The 17,603-nt window shown below is 41.1% G+C and overlaps 2 protein-coding genes across 4 annotated transcripts; one reads left to right on the top strand and one right to left on the bottom strand.

The window, feature by feature from the left end:
- Nucleotides 1–321: 321 nt before the first annotated feature.
- Nucleotides 322–8,744, bottom strand: fam78ab (family with sequence similarity 78 member Ab). 3 transcript variants are annotated; one of them, XM_069171298.1, is made up of 3 exons: nt 7,533–8,744; nt 7,101–7,404; nt 322–1,429 (listed from the first exon to the last, which is right to left on the bottom strand). In XM_069171298.1, exons 2-3 carry the CDS (start codon nt 7,361–7,363, stop codon nt 904–906), a joined length of 789 nt encoding a protein of 262 aa, XP_069027399.1. In that variant the 5' UTR covers nt 7,364–7,404; nt 7,533–8,744; the 3' UTR covers nt 322–903. The 3 variants fall into 3 exon arrangements, with proteins under 3 accessions (XP_069027399.1, XP_069027408.1, XP_069027390.1); XM_069171307.1 differs by having other exon boundaries at nt 8,234–8,744; XM_069171289.1 differs by having other exon boundaries at nt 7,101–8,744.
- A 542-nt stretch (nt 8,745–9,286) lies between these two features.
- Nucleotides 9,287–17,121, top strand: LOC138211408 (inactive phospholipid phosphatase 7). The gene is made up of 3 exons (XM_069171277.1): nt 9,287–9,520; nt 9,674–10,411; nt 15,563–17,121. Exons 2-3 carry the CDS (start codon nt 9,931–9,933, stop codon nt 15,949–15,951), a joined length of 870 nt encoding a protein of 289 aa, XP_069027378.1. The 5' UTR covers nt 9,287–9,520; nt 9,674–9,930; the 3' UTR covers nt 15,952–17,121.
- The last annotated feature ends 482 nt before the right edge of the window (nt 17,122–17,603 follow it).

Genomic DNA, 17,603 nt, shown 5'->3' with positions numbered 1-17,603 from the left:
GTTGCGTAATGCACTTGAAATGCAACTCAGCTGTGTCTGCGCATAACGCTCGTTGCAATTGTCCGACAATAGATTGGAAACTGCGGCTGAACACAAAAACCTTGATTTGAGACCCGGGTCTTGTTGGTGTGCTTTCGTTCCTGTCCTAAACCCACACATGGCAGCACCAGCAGTCTGGAAGAAACAGGACGAATGAACGAATACTGCATTGCACTTAGTTTAAGGCTAAAAAGTTTGCAATGGAAAGCAATGTAAACTTAAGGCAGCGTGGATTGAATGTCTTGCATGTTTTTAAAAAAAGTACTAAAATCTAGTATGTCACTCAATGCAAATTGTCATGTAAATAACACAAGGACAACATCAAACACAGTTAAATGCAGTCTCTTCCAGTCCATAAATAAAAACACAACTAGTATTCATACACAGTGTTTGTGCATTTCCATGTATGTAGCGCGTGTGCAGACATGGTCATGGATGAAAATCCACCCACACTCACAAACCCTACATCACCTGGACCAGAAGGCCCAAAACTGTCAAATTAAAAAGAAAAATTAAACACTCTGTTGTTTTTCATTTTTTTCAATTTAACACAGTGCGACCCGACCCATTGTGAAGGTAGAACGGTTGCAGATTGTTCACTCCATTTTGAAAAGTGTGTTCAAGCCCCCACCTCGAAGCAACTGCTGGTCTTTTCCTCAGCGCTGGTTTCATTTGCCTGTTTTTTCTTCTGTCAGTCTTTTTAAAACATGAGAGAAGAATTAGAAGGCAAACAAAAAGGGGTAAATAAATACCAAAGAAGGGTTAAAGCAGTGACAGCTGGTGAAGAGCAGGAGTAACAGAAAGAAAACGAAGAAGAGATGATACTGTTAAGGTATCCAAGGCCAGTCTGGTCAGTGAAACAGGTCAGTATTTGGGTGGGATGACCACCACAGGGTCACCATTCTTTGGCCGCCACATCAGCACCTGGGCGTCGTTGGCGTTGGGTTTGACCATGGCGTTAGGGGGGATAGGTTCATTCTTGCCCAGGATCTGAGGCTGTTCCTGGGCTACGGGCTCGTTCAGAACAGCCCTGTGAGCCAGCGGCTTCTCCGGGTCCACGTGGATGTGTAGACGCATCCTCCAGCGGACCGTCTGGAGGACCAGTGTCTCCGAGGTGGCCTGATTGATGGCCACCAGCCAGGTTGTAAAGCTCTGGTCGCGGTGGATGCTGTTAAGCTGAGGCACGTTGCTGTCGCTGACCGGCACTCCCCAGGTCACGCTGGGGTAGAAATTGTCATTCATACTAACAGTGAATTTGCTGTCCTTCTTGGTGGGGCCCACCACGGTGCAGGTCTCCGTCGTGTTGCCATACCACGGGTAGTTGACGCCGTCCGAGTCGCTGATGGCCTGGATCTTTCCGTCACGCAGGTCAGGGAGCTCCCAACTTGACCTGAAAGGTGAAGACAGTTATGGATAAGGATTAAGAATTAGAACCTCGGTCTTGTGATCATCATTTCTGTGAGTAATGAGAATCACTGTATTCATCATTACCTGACTGGCTCAAGAAGTGAATGAGAGAACAAAAATAAAAATAAAAAAACATCCTTCGGCAGTAAAACTGGATGGATGTGAAACGTTACGCAATAATCCTTCACTGCAAAAGAAAACTATGAGTATGACGTATGATCACAAAGTTCTGAAACGGTGCCTCTTACAACCGAAGACCTGATTTTAAACCTTCTCAGTTTTCCCCTGGTGCTGCCCTCCTGCAGCGCAACGAAGTCCCGTTCTGTAAACGCATCACGCATCATCTCCTTTACAGTATCAAAGTGGTGACTCTTCAACTTGAACTTTCTTTTGAGGATCAGAAAGAAGTCTCAGGGAGTTGTAGTGATGAACTGGTGTGACCTTTGAGAGACTAAACCACGATGCAAAACCCTGTGAAGGTCCAAAGAAACCCACCACCATGCTCTCGATCGCGACGCGCCTTCTTCGGTCTTGGATAGCGACGTTCTCTTGAAGTGTGAATGCTTTTGCAGTTTACTCAGTTTCCTGAGTTTGACACAAAATTGACGTGCGCTCACCGCTCAAGTTTCAGGTCCAGTGAAATCGGAAATGCGCACATCAATGGTGACAAACACCTGCGTAACTTCGGTGGAATACTTGTTCACAAAGGTTATTGCTTCCTCTTTGCTCCAAGCACATTACCGCGCTGCGCTTTGATCGGTCTTGGAAATCTGTGTTCGTGCCTTTTATGTAGCGTGAAGCTCAGGAAGCCAAAGATGTTCCAGGACGTTATTCACGAACTATGATGGATGCTTAAAACTGGTAGTTTGGATCTCTTCGCCTTCGTTTTATATTCCAAATACATTAAATGTTTCTCGATCCATTTCATGTCTTCTAATACTGATAGAAATGATGACAAAGAATACAAAGATGTGATCCTAGTTGTAATTACCCAGAATTAGCCTGAAGGTTTATCTTAGGCGTAATAAATCAATTCCTCCTGTGAAATTCTCTCCTGTTAATTCCCTCTGTATAAATAATAGAGAATTTGCATCTCCATAGTGCGGCAAGTCTCGATCTTGGTATCGTTGTCGATCTAACAACACAGGACAAAAGAAACAAATTGACTCTAAGCCTCACAGTTGGATGTTTCCAGCAATTTAAGCAGTTAGAATACAAAACAACGATGAAATATTTTGACACGCACAGCAGGCGACACCGAACGACTGAAGCGACCTGGCGCCTCTGCTCCGTCTACCTATCGATCTTCTGCCCACAGCAGGAAAATGATTACCTTTCATTCTCTGAAATGGAGGATCAGCAGAACAGAGGAGATAACAGTGTGATCACCGGCCACATGACTTACTGTCTGCTTGGCCCGGCCTCACATCGGGATTTATGAATTCACCCAGGGGGGGGGGGGGGATTAGCATGTCAGGCATGATAATAACTGGCCCGTGTGTGCGTGTGTGTGCATACATGCTTTTGTGTGTGTGCATATGTACATTTCTATTGTGAAAGATTATTTAATCCTCTCAAATGAAGCTTCCACAACAATTCGAAGCAAATTCTCCATTTTGTCGTGAAGTCAGACGACTCTAATACACCAAATATTTGAGCAATTAATATCTGCATCTGTTTATCTGTTGAAAGCTGTTATTATTATTATTATTTATGATGACATGACTTGACATTAAATCTCCGGCTTGTCCTTCATCAGGTGTAAAAGCGCTTACAGCAGAGAGGACTGTAGGTTAAACGTAGACACGTCTACCCGCAGTTACATGATGACTCACTGACCTCACTTCCTGTGTCTTCACTGCTTGCTTTGTCACAGCCAAATGGTCTGCAATAGGTAGTGGGAGTGTTTCTGACAGAACTGCAGGCATGCTAAAAATGACTAACTCGCTTATTTTCGTCCGTCTCACATTATGACTTCTGAGCACTCTTTCTAAACGTTGCATTCTTTTATATGTGCAAGATGGTGGAGTAGCTCAATTAATCAGATGAAAAAAGTCAGGATTAAATTATGATCAAGTAACATGTGATTAATAATATATCTACATATTGAGTTGTCTGTAACATCAGTGCACCACAGGCAGCTGACGAGTCAGCAGGAAAGTCTAAAGCTACAGTATTTTATAAATGAGGAAACAGCTCAAAGTAATGGATTAGCAGTAAAAAAATAAAATAATTATTATTAATAAATGCTCAAAACATCTGGTATATGCCAATAGTATCATAAATGCAGACCAAGCTAAATACTGACAGTTCAACTGCACCACAAACTTTTGGAACAACTTTTACGTATGTCATAGTTGAATAACATCCATGATGCATGGTGTTTAATAAAGTCAGTCACTCTGACAGGTTGGTGGCAAACCACCGCTGTGGTGCACCGTTGCAACATCCTGTTGCCTTTTAACCTCCACTGATCATCAGCTCTGTGTGCTGCACATCAAAATCTGAAAGCTCTCGAGCAAAGGGTTCTTCCAAGCAATGATTTAAGCCAAAAAGGAAAAACCCCTCTGTGTTTGTTAAATGTTAAACGGGTGGGACGGATGAAGGCACTAGCAGATGTTTTCAATTAGCTTCATTTAGAATTTGTGTATCTACTTCTGAAAAAGTCACGACTGAACAAAAGGAACATTGAAATGGCTCCATTTCCTGTCGCTGCAACTTCGCTGCCACGTTCATTTGCATGTTGTTGGCAAACAGTTTGAAACAACAAAATGCTGTTGGTAGAATAAAGATGTCTTTCAGTGAGGGTGAAGACTGAATCAAGTTTGCATGGAACAGAAGTCAAGAAAGACGCTGCCAGTGCAACCAGTTAATCAATTACAGCATGGATAAGCCTCACCACCTGTGTGCACGTGTATGTGAGTATTAACACACTGCCCTACTTCCACTACTAAATCACTTTTCACTGCATTTTTAATGGTTATGAACAGGGTTCAATTTCATTTTAAGACACACAACCACAAACACTTCGTTTTTACAACAACAACAAAAACCACCCAATTCCTTTTTTTAGTTTCACTTCAGTATGCGTGCCGGCTGTCCAAAACTACAAAACTGTACCACAGCAAAGCCCGAGGGTGCAAATAATAGGAGGAGAAACGATGAATGCATGCTGAATCCCGAGCACATCATCCAAAGCCAACAGAGAAATCATCCACATTACCATCCTCAGCTGTTCCGTCCAATTACAAGCAGGCTGAAGCTTTATTACCATCAAAGAAACGCGACTTAGTAAGAGAATCTCAGCAGTGAGAGCGGACTCATCTCCTGCATCCTAAGATCCACTTTAAAAATGTCCACGAATAGGTGGCCTTCTTGAAGTTGTTATCATTTGCTGCTTTTGCTTTTTTTAATATTAGAATATGATAATATCTGAAGTGCATATTGAAGTGCACGAGCTACAAGGAAAGGCCTTTGTAAACACTGCTGTAAAGGTGGCAGGGTGAATTCCAACAGCCCGATATACAAAACTATATTTATATGTTCCATATCTGTTACATTCATGTTGGCCAACTCCAGTTTGTGATCGCTGTTCTCCTTTGTTGATGTGATTTATCTATATTTAGTGATCTTACAGAATATCGGTGGTATTTTAAACCTGTGATGCACGTTTCTAGCAGCGTTTCAATTTTTTTTTAAATCAAAACACTTTTAAATGAAGGGTTATATTGCATCCCCATTCTCGGAAGTTCATGCAGCCTTGAAAGAAATCTTAAAGGGAATTTGAAAAGTTTAAAAACTCAAAATGTAGATGTTCTTTTTGTTTCTTTTTTCATGTGTCTGTTTTTCTTTAAGGAAAAAAAAAGAGTAAATATCATGTAGTTTTGATGAAAGAGGCAATTACTGTAAACACAAACAGAGTTTACAAAAGAAACTGATGAGGCTGAACTTTTAAAGAGTAATTTGGGGTTCCCTCACTTTCTCACTGTCTCTCTCTCACACACACACACACACACACACACACACACACACACACACACACACACACACACACACACACATACATGCAGGGCCAAGCAGGGGTGGGGGTGTTGGGGAGGAGACTGCGTCTCTAATCTTAGCCATGCAGCAGTCAAACATCCTGCAGTGTTGACAGATAAAGCATATTCCAGACCAACTTGTGGTCGCTCTCTACATGATGCAAGATGAACTCTACTAGTCTGAGACTCAGGCAGAAAAAATGAGAAAAGACTGCGACAGAATGAGAAAGAAAGAAAGAGAGAGAGAGGCCTGTTAATAGTCAGTGTCAAAAAGCTGAATTTGCTCATGTTTGTTTTGTTACTAACCACTGGTGCAAAATAATTGTATTGACACGTGGAGAGATCTGAAAGGTCACGGCAATTATTTTCCAACACCATGTCCGACTCTCATATCTGTCATGTTTTGAAGTACTTTGCAGCCTGCAGGCAAAACAGCCACAAGTTCATGTGCTGTAGGCAGCGGAGCTCCTGATTGAACATTGAAGCGCACTGACAGACAAGTCAATTTGTTTTACTTTTCAATACTTACAGTATATTTTTCAAAGCAGATGTTAATAATGTGATCGCATGCTGTTGCTCAACTGGGCAACCCAGATGCAACCAAGTTTCACTACTGTCATTTTAGCATCATTTGTAATCCAGAAAAAGGAACTCAACTCAACTCCTCAAAACTACATTGAAATTAAGATTCTCTTTTCCCAACTGGTTTCATTTCCTTATGTCCAAACTGGTTGAACTTCTGAAGCCTATTATCAGGAACTGTTTGCAGTTGGCGTCAAAATGTTCTGACTTGGATTCTCCGCTATTTTTTTTTTTTTTTTTTTTTAGATGAAAACACCTCTAAGTGTCCTCAGTAATGTCCTGTTATAATCAGCTCTGGATGGTATAAACAAAATATATGAAATTCTAACAAGTTCCAAAATAAAACATAATCAGTTCCTTATATTGATCAGCGCTTGACAGAAAAACAATAAGAAACGATTTGCTAATCAATTAAATCAGTAAACATCACACATTCTCAGGCTCAAATCATTTGCATAGTGTATCATTTCATCATCACCATAATTGTCAGTCCACTGCAGGATGATGTGTATATCATCTACATATAGTCAACTGCCTACCTTTGAGTTTTGGACTTTTGGTCTGAAAAAAACAAGATGCCTAAAGATGTCAATCATTTGCTTACTTATACAGTACTGACATTCGTCATTACACTTTCCATTTAGTTTCATTAAGTTATTTGTGACAATCAGTTCATTTAGAAACAGGGGAATCCGAGGCAAACATTTTGGTTCTGTTAAATTATACCTCAAATATTTTAAAGTAAGTGCAGAAAAGTACCTGAGATTTAGAAATACCTGTTCACAGTTGATTAACTAGAATGAAATACACTTTAAATACAAAATAACTCAGCCAACCTTGACTTAAATTAGGCCTGTGTATGGTCTGAACTGTGTCAGTTGCAGCAAACGAACCTTCAAAGAGCTTAATTCAATTCATAATTACAAACATTAAGTGTTGAAGTACTCTCAAGTTGAGTCTCATGCAGATGTGTTCAACACTTTGTCATCACTTCAGCCTGGGCAAGCAGTAAGAAGAGCCATTGGTACTCACATCCCTTTGTCCCCATACGTATTGTAAAACTCCATGTGGTTACACGCTTGAATCCAGCCGATGGTCCACGTCTCTTTAGCGGCTACTGGCGGCACCAGCACTCGGGCATTTGCTCGGAAGTGCGGCGTCCGGTAGCGCAGAACCACGCTGGATGCCTCGTCGATGCTGGTGGGGTTGGAGTCGATGGAAGCGTTCACTTCCAGGACGATGACACTGTCTCGGAAACTCTTGGGCTTACACCTGATACTCTGGATGCAGCCCATCGCATTAAAAAGCAACACAATCCTCAACAACGTCCAGAGGTCTGGAGGAGAAGAAAGACGCATGGAAACAGCAAGAGAATCACCACAGTTGGATCCACATCATGTTTTTTCCCCCGCAAAAATAGTTTACCAGAACAAAAAAATATTGATAAACAGCAGCCTGACTCACAAAATAGCCATGCATCTTTGATCCAAAACTATAACGTCAGAAAAGAAGAAGAAGACCGGCCTAGAGAATCTTCATAGTGGCAGAGCGCATGCTTTCCGCACCGGAAAAGGCAACTTCACCGAACCAGCTCAGGTACTTTTCTCATCCGTGCTCTGGTGTATTCATGCTGTCAAGTCATTGCCCTCTAAATGTGCTCTATATTGCACGGAAAAAAAAAAAAAAAAAAAAAAAAAAGTGGACCTTTTGGCAACATGCATCCACTGGAAAGGTGCGCGTGAGAGGTTCGGGTTAATTACGAGATAAATAATTAACAAAAAAACTACTAACGTTACATCTTGGCGTCGAATTCCCTTTTGTAATTCTTTGTGTCATCAAAAGCTAAGCCTATCTCTGGACCGACGGCTTAAGCTCTACGTCCATCTGGTGACAAGAATCATAATCAAAATGCTGTATTAAACAGCGGACAGTAATAAAGGGTTGATGACAGTTGAGGTGACGCTCACATTATGTGGAACAGCCCTAAATGTCCATTTAATCCGCAGCAGCCTAATTCCTCGTGATAAAAAGTGTAATTTAATGATTTAAGAGCGTTACACTAAACGCTTTTATACGTTTAGGCTACGGATTAAAGGTTCGTGCGGTGCAAATGAATTGTGGGCTATTCTTAGCCGACAAAAACCAACATGCAAAAAGAAGTCTACCTATAAAACAATTCACTGGAAAGTGTCCTGTGTCATCAGCATGGTGAAATCCTGGAGGAATTCAGAGCAAACGGCGGCTCACACAGTTCTTCGGTCAGAGAGGTAATTCCGTTATCTCATCCACACACACGCTCCCGTTATTTCTTCCCCCTGCAGCTGCAAAATTATTTCACCGTCCCATTGACAGAGGTAGCATTTCCACCGGCACCGAAACCTAGTCGAGTTTGAGACGGAGCACCGCAACATCCAAAGGACACCGCCGGGTCAACTTTTGCGCCCATTTCGCCGGATCCATTCTTAAATGTTTAAAAATAAAGAAATAAAAACATAACGCCTCTGAGGAGGAGAAATGTCAGCTGTCACATAGTTCGACCGAGCCGACAGTTGCAGTCCCTCTCTTGAGATGGGATGCAGTTCAGCCTAAATTCCTGCACAAGCTGTCATTTCTCCGAGCTCGTCCCATCGCAGCCACGGCAGGTTCACCCTGCAACGCATTGGTCGATTTGAGCTGCCTGGGAAGCAGCTTTATAAGTATCGTCATGACGACACTTCCGTCCTGAGTTGCAAATGCTTACTGGGAAATGTAGGCACACAACTGAACTGACTCAGATTACCTCGCGTCACCTTCTAAAGCTGAGAGGCTCTTTGTGATGTCGAGGATGACAGTTTGATTCTCTGACTTGTCTCTTTTGTGGATGTATGTTCAAATAAAAGATTATTATAATGAGGATATTAACAGGCAGTAAATAATTTGCCCGAGTGGTTATGAAAATAGTTGCAGAATAGCTCAGGAAAGACTACATTCAATAAGTCATTTATCCTACAGATCCAGAGGGAAAGTAGGAGATGACTGCTTTATTCCTCACAAAATAAACAAAAACTCGTTTGTTTACTTATATTTTGGGATTTTGTTTTTTTGTTACTAGTATGTTTTGCGGTAACTCTTTGAAAAGCCTCCCCTTGTCTCTGTGAATGGGAATACGGAGCTCATCGGTCCGTGTCGCTGTCTGTTTAAGCACCTTGGAGAACTCCGCTCCGCAGCAGCGCGCACCGCAGAGGTTGAATCGGGATTGTGCGTAAACGACGTCAAATCCGCACGAAAGAACCAAATGCAGCACTAGCTGGGCTGCCATGTCTTCATCTTTTGTTGATGCTTTTCGCTCACTGTTAACTTTCCCAGGTTTTGGTTGCATCGTTTTATACTAGAATCCCTGGTCCTCGGTCTCAGATGTGTGATGGAGGCTGCGGGGAGGATTTAAGAGACGTTGTGCGTTCATTGTTCGCTTGGTAAGATCACAACACCATGTCTTGCGTATTTCTTGTACATTTTTCACACTGATCCTGTTCTTCACACGCAGTGAAGCACCTGTTAGCTGTGTAGTTGTGCCATACTGTGGCGTAATGAAATGCTCATGTTGTTATTTTTTCTCCATGCTGTAGATCGGGTTTCACTGGATTGGCCGAAGCAAATGCCATTCAATACACTCTTCCTGGCTGCATGGTATAAACAGCATGGGCATCGCACATTCCAGAGGGTCTAAATATATCTATTAAGGCCACAGGAGGGGGAGGACCGGTGTAGGGGGTTTATATTGGGACGTTTCACTGTCGTGGTGAACTCGCACCACTTGAATTATCTTCCGGAGATTGACAATCGGTTACTGTACCCACAGAGGAGAACTTGGCCCTATCCAAACATGCCCGCGACTTCCACTGCGAGATCCAGGGCGCGGGAGAGAAACAGCGTCCTGACCAGACCCGAGTTCATGTCCCTCAACCATCAGCCCATCCGCGGCGCCAGCGGCCCCTCAGAAAGCCGAGGCAGCTCAAGACGGGTGGGTCAGATCAAACATCAAACAAGCCAGCAGAGTGAAGAACCTACCGACAGTGGCAGCAAGGACAGGAAAGAGCCCATGAAAATGCCAGAAGAAGACTGTATGCAGCTAAACCCTTCGTTTAAGGGAATAGCAATGAATTCCCTCCTCGCCATTGACATCTGTCTGTCCAAGCGCATGGGGGTGTGCGCCTCCACGTCGTCCTCCTGGGGAGGCTGCCGCTCCATGATCGGCCTGCTGGCGCTCACAGGACACGGTATCACGTGGATCATTGGCACTATCGTGTGTCTCACACGGAGTAACACTCTGGCTGGACAGGAGGTCTTAGTCAACCTGCTGCTTGGTAAATGCCACACCACATTCACCAACCTCAACAAAACATTAACCCAGAATGCACCATGCAGGAGTCATAAGAATGACCTGCACCTTACAAACTCCTAAATGAAACTGATGCACATTCACATTATGTCAAAGATGACTTGACACAATCATCTTCTCACTCAATAGTTGCTCTACTGCAATTATTTAAAAGGCTTCATCCACCCTGTCAATTAAGTCAAGTACATAGTTTAAACACAAGGGTTTGAAGTTGTAAATTCTATGTATAAGAGTGTGAGCAACACTATGAGTAACAATATAAACAATGTCATATTTTACTAAGTGTTTATAAGTTGTAACTTACATGATTAATATGTCTTGCAGCTCCTCTATAAAGCGCAAACAACTTATTTACTATAAGTTAGAACAGCCATTAGGTAAAGGCTAAAAATGTACAATTATAAATGTATTATGAAGTGTGTTAGGTGGCACCAGATTCACACGCTCTCTGACACATAATGGCCCCTGTCAATACCAGTTATGATTGATGCATTATAAATATTGTGCTGATTGTCCCTCCGCAGCAGAGAAGAAAAGCTGTAAAATGGACTTTGCAAAAAACAAAAGACAGAAGGTCACCAGGTGTCAGTTTAGTTTTCCTTAAGTCCACAGTATTTATTAAAAACGTGTTTATACAGCTGATTCACCTTTGTAAATTTGTGTTTAAGAGAGTTTGAGTTATGAGGAACACATTACCAATACAATGCACTCTCATACTACTATATACACAAAATACTGTTTCAGAATCACACTTGAAAAAGTCTCAGAACCTTTAATCAATTCAAACAAAACTGTAGGTCCTGTGGCTCCATACATAAAAGGATTTTTGTTATGGACTCATTTTTCAGTATTTTCTCTTCTAATGGTGAGAACAGTGCAAAGCAGCGGTGCAGCACATTTATATTCCTGCAGAGAGCAGTCGGCATGAGATCAAATATTTCTGAATGATTGGGGACCTGTGTGTTTGTTTGTTCATGTGTGAATGCAAGTGTACACACACACACACACACACACACACACACACATACACACACACACACACACACACACATGGTCTAGACTCAAACACAGATTATTGTTATTATTATTATTATTATTATTATTGTTGAGCTCTGAGTGGAAGCCAGTAAATCTCTGGATTTGGGACACTGTTGTTTTGTGTTTGGGACATTGTTTTCCTCGAAATAGTTGTTCATTATTCGTTGGTCCAGGAAAATGTATCATCTGTTGTGGTCTGTCTAGAGCAGATCTACGACCATACCATGGGTGGGGAAATAATATTTAATGCTGACAGTTTTATTGTCCTCTATCAGGAGAGTAGCAATGAGTGGTCTGTCAGGGTTGGTTTTAATTCAGTCCACAGTCCGCATGGACTGCAGTGCTGAAATATTTCCCAGATAGTGTTTTAAAACACAGTTTTGCCGCACAATGACCGGGACTGTCTAAAAGACTAATAAACATGTCTGAGACTCCAAAAGCAGACCTTGGCAGTGCAGAGGATGTTCCCATTTTTATCAGCTGCAGTGTGATGTGAGTTTCTCCATTTCTCTCAAAAACTGCACCTGTATTCAAAGTATAGGAGAGATATAACCACCTGGCAGAGATAGTGCTCAAATGACAGCGTTGGGTTTGCACTAATGAATCAACCTATTGAATGCACCTTGAAGTAATCGTATGAATATCAGCAGATGCAGAACATATTGTTTACACTGAAATGTCTTGGTTTTAATGCATTTGCATTTGAGAGTTAATGCTATCGTGCTGAACCTTTATATTTATATGAATTTCTTTTACATTCAAGGCTTTGTTGAACAAGTTCACACAACGCTAACTGCTAAACCTATCACTACCAGGTAATCTCTTTGTATTTCACACTATACACTGTTTTTAACCCTAGTGTCTGGTGTGCTACAGGCAGATTTCTTCTGTGCTAACTTGAAAGTAGAGAAACTAATTTAATTGTGTGGCTCGTCTAGACTTTAAATAAGTTATCAGATTGATTGGATCGAATTCTGACAGTGCAAACGACTCATTTCATTGTGATACGTTTAATTTGATTAATTCACCATTTGTCCACGTCACAGTAGGCTTCAGTGGAGCCTATGACGGGTTTTTGTTATTACTCATTGGAAGAAGGGGGAGACAAAAGTCCTGCACTGCAGGTTTAAATCCCACCGAACCAAAAGCTCAAAATATGTCATTTTTTTGAATACTTGTACTACTTTCAGTTTTTGTAATGTCCAATACTAAAATTGTTTGTGTTAATAAGAGTACAGCTCTATAAGTATGCAGATATGATGGCAACAATAACAACATCGTTGTCACCAGTTATACAGGGATGAATGGGAGATAGTTTGTGTACTCTGAATGCCCGTCTGTCTCTGCAGTGATGGAGGTATGCTTGGATGGTGACTAACAAACAGACATGATCAGGCTTTGCTCACACAGCTGTAGTCTGGGCACAATTAATTTTTCATCACGCTCAGTGGAACAGATAGTGCAGTATTTAGTATTGTGTTTCCAGGGGCTTACCTGTGTGCACCTCTTTTCTTTCTGTCTGCTACAAGAATTCAAGATACTGCAAGCATTAGAATGACTGTTATGGCAGGGATTTTCATGTTAAATACAAAAGATTTTGATTTCCATAAAGCAACCGGATGTTTTCCCTTTTGTCGAAGTAAATCAGAACAGCAGCAAAAATAGTCTTTTAAAATAATGATATATGTTGGTCTCATCTTTATGTTCCACGTCATTACCAAGGGGGTTATGTTACGGGTATGATTTGTGTGCTTGTCAGCAGGATTATGGAAAAATTACTGCCCTGATTTTCATTTAACTTAGTGGACGAGTGCAGCAACGGCCAAGGAAGAATCCATAACATTTTGGAGCAAATCCAAGTCATGGGGTGGATTCATTAATTCATTTGATCAACATGGTGAGATTAGAGCATTTGGCCTACTAAATTGTTACATGTCCTAAAATCCTGTAGATTGTAGAAAAGTTCAATTGTGGCAAAAACATAGGCCATTCTTGGAACGTGATTACTTCATATTACAATCCACATTCATGCGTACCAATAATCCTCTGAGATACACATGTACTGGCTCAAACTTGATATAGTGGGCAGTTGTTACATGGCACTCGGGGACAGTGGTTTCATAAGGGGAAACTAGAACTGGTACAAATACTGATATTGATATTACTGAGGCTCAAGCGCATTATGACATCACTCTAATAATTCTGGAAACATTTTATTATAATGTTATTCAATGGTTTGCTACCACAGTGAACCAGTATGACAGAACAAGATCTCTTACTCTCGATGGAACTGCAAGGAAGAAACTGACAAAGCAAAGCATTGAGCCAGACCAGTATTCCTTCATTTTAACACAAAACTGTAAAGAAACAATGAGCATTGTTGGTTTTTCTCACAATACAAGTTAATCTATGGCAGCCTGACCTCTGACCCGCCCACAACTGCTGCCCTTAGAACCGGAGTTTCCATTGTCGATATAGCAGGTTCCCCTTGAACAGTAAATCTGAGTTCAGCTCCCCGGGTCTGACTTTCTGATGGAGTGTTTGTGTTGAACATTTTTCACAGGCAAGAACAAAGAAAGACATTTTAGTGAGTCTACAGCAGCAGTGAACCCTACAGAAGAAAAAAAAATAACGTCATCATTTGCCATTAATATCCCCACTAGCGTGTTGATGATACCAAACACACCTACTCAGACAAACTGAGTCATCACGTTTGCTTGTAGTCAGCTGAAGGGCATCACAAACAAACTTTACTTACAGCTGATAATATGATGCGTCACTGCTTGGCTCTCCTTCTGCTCCAGTACTTTGGAGACGTGGACTGCCAGAGGGCCCGGCCGCAAAGACCCCGGCTGCCATCGCTCACATCTCCCCTTTCCCATTATCTCTTTTTACTTTCTTCGAGGCTGCCCACCTCTCCTTTGTTCCTTCATTGCTTCTTTTGTAATTCAGATTGTTTTTTTTCCCAGTGAACACCACCTCAGCAGTCTGCCTTCAAGGAGCTGGAATGGAAGTTAAAATAATGGCCCCGTTAGGACAAAGAGTGGGCGAGTGGAATGAGAAGTAGGACCGTGTAACCAATATGTCAGACAACTGACAGTTATTTAGCGCAGGCTTGGTTGAGTGTGTGTGTGAAGACTTGAAGCAATGTTAAAGATGGCGGCAGTAGGGGTATTTTTGGGAGTGGAGTACTAAAAGGCATCCACAAATGTCTGGTATGTGGACCCAGAGAAAATGTTACTCAGTATTGGGTGCCTCGTCGCTTGTTCTTGGTCGTCAAAGTATCTATTTGCGTATTTACCACAGTTTTATGTTACATTAAAAGTCCAGATAAAATCATGCATTTGTACAAGCAGACAAAGCTTCATTTTAAGAGGTGTGGTTTCCATTTTATTCTACTTTCTTCTTGTACTCTAATACATAAAGAAAATATTTTAATTTTTTGTGACAGTTGTATTTCATTTTTGCAAGATACAGTTAGTGAATCAAACAGGAGATCTTCTCACTCATTTGGCCTGCAAACAGAAAAACAAACATAAACAAACAAACAAATGATGCACAGTCCAAAGACAAGAACAACATTTTACATTGAAATTAAACTTAAATGTCTTAAATGTCCAGATCTTTTATGGACTTCCCCAGTGGTTTCTAACCTTTTAAAAAAAATTTTTTTTAAAAAGCACTGTCTACTTGTCATATTTCCAAATTGTTGGCTGTTGCAGTTGCAATATTGATTTGTGTGGCATCATTTTGTGTAATATTTTACATATGACTTCTCTAAAGAGTCGAAAGTAATATCACTCAGTTGGCATTTTTCTTCAAAATGAGTACCTTTGCATTGATATTGTAAGTACATTTTGCTAAAAAAAAAAAACCCCAAAAAAAGAAACCCTCTGTGCTGCTGTTTTCAGGATTTTAAATCACAACTTTAATGTGTAATAGAATATTTTTTTCATTGTTGTGCTGGTACATTTCTGAAGCATTTTATTACTTCTTTACACTGGCATTATAGTTTATAGCATGAAACCACAAATTCATACTCTCTCTGGGTTTTAAAAAAAATAAATCTTTTTGACAGCCCTTATCCTTGACGTCATGACTGTGGCTGGAGTCCAGAGACTGGTGAAGCGCAGAGGACCCTGGGAGATGGCGCCGGGCTTCCTGGACTGTATTGCCATGGACGTGTACTCCTTCCCTGCTGCTCATGCCAGCCGGGCCGCCATGGTCTCCAAATTCCTGCTGTCCCACCTGGTCCTGGCTGTGCCGCTTCGCATCCTGCTGGTGCTGTGGGCCTTCCTGGTGGGCATGTCCCGGGTGCTCCTGGGAAAACACCACCTAACAGATATGGTGTGTGGCTTTGCACTGGGCCTGCTCCACTTTAGCTTGATGGAGACGGTGTGGCTCTCATCAAGCACCTGTCAGACTCTTATTTCCATAAGCACGCTCAGCTGGAGCCCCTTTTTCTGAGCTTTTGATATGAAGCTATGCTAGCACACAAGGCTTATACTTTAACCTTGCAATATCAAGGACTTAGGTAGGTCTTGTGAAGTTATTTTTGCAAAGGTCTGAATTTTTTTTTTTTTTGCAGGCTGTGAACAGTGAAGCACTGATATTTGGATGCAGGTGCTGACTTGCATGTAATACCCAAAACAGGCAGCTCACAAGACCTTTTAAAACCTTTATTATGCTTCACAAATCCTAGTGTCACACCTTTACAGCTTCTTAAGTTTCAATTAAATAAGAAAATAAGACAACTGCAAACTCACAATAATTTCTCTTGAAAATGTACATTAACATTATAGCATTTGATTTTCTTAAAGATTATTTTTTTTTAAAGTCTGGTTCAATTCACCCAGAATTTGGTCTGTTTTATTTTGGAAGTCTCATCCTACTTCCTTTATTTTTCTCCTTTCTGAAAGTGAAATCCTGAGATTTTTATGGAAGACGGAATAGAGTTTGGTGTTAGGCTGTAGTATTGAATGTAAGATTGAAATAAGGTTATTGTTGTTTGGATAGTTCACAATATTCCTGATTGGCATGACTATTATGTTTGTGTATTTCTTATGGAATTCTGTTTTTCATTTCACTGTATGTTTATCACATTTGACCTTATTTGTTCAGCAGAATTTAGCTGTTTATGTACAACAAACGTCACACTTGCACAGAATTTGATATTTTTCTTCCAGGGTCAAACATAATTGCCTTCTTTTGGTCATATGTGATTTAATAGGTTTAAATTTTTTTAATTATTATTTCTCTTCGGCTCTTTCATTAGAAGCTTCTCCAGTCTGCACATTAGCCTAACAGATGTCAGTGATACTGATTCAGTGCCCCACAAAACAACTGAAGCGTGTCAGTATGTGAGTGTGTGCACATCAGCACATGCAGCAAAGGAACAGTGCTTGAAATTTCAGTTGTAAACCAGTCGTACCTTTTTTTCTGAATGTGTTTTTTATGGACCTTTTGAATGAAACCTGTTAGGTTTTTGTGGCAAAAATATTTCCGTGCACTGGTTTGGTACATTGAAATGCAGTTTAGTGTACAGTAGTTTGCTTTGCTCTGTACAGGCATCTGCATATGATGTTTTTACTATGTTGCACCATCTCATTAATAAAACGAGGTGGAGTGTTAGGAAAATCGGGATGCCTCTGTGTTTAATTAATGTTATATGTGGCATAAAGATGCCAGGGGAGCCATAATTGTTTCATTTTACATTCATTTTCTGGGGGGATAACAGTTGTTTCAAGAGTGAGTGTTTAGTACAACTGTGCATCAGTTCATCTACTCTGCTCCCATCTATAAAACAAGATTTTGTACATATTTTACCCTAAAACTCCTTGTGCCCAGCAGAATGAGGAAAGCACCATTTATCATAATTTGATGAATGGTGAATCAGCCGAAACATTTAACTGCCTGGTCATAAGGCAGCTTTCCACAACAAGTTGTTTTGACTGCTTCAAACATCACGTGGTCTGTCCGGCATCACATGGTGCACAACATGGTCAGCAAAAGAATAAACAAGTGATGACACAGCTCAGACATTATACTCAAAGATGTAAGAGGAGAAGTGTACTACTGTGAGTTAAAATATCCCACAATATTTATACATCTAATGTTTC

This window comes from Embiotoca jacksoni, unplaced genomic scaffold, assembly GCF_022577435.1.
Source record: "Embiotoca jacksoni isolate LCO1_2020_lvr unplaced genomic scaffold, fEmbJac1.0.p SCAF_10, whole genome shotgun sequence".
Classification (NCBI taxonomy): domain Eukaryota; kingdom Metazoa; phylum Chordata; class Actinopteri; family Embiotocidae; genus Embiotoca; species Embiotoca jacksoni.
The sequence above is the reverse complement of the archived record's forward strand: the minus strand, read 5'-3'. Positions and strand labels throughout refer to the sequence as shown.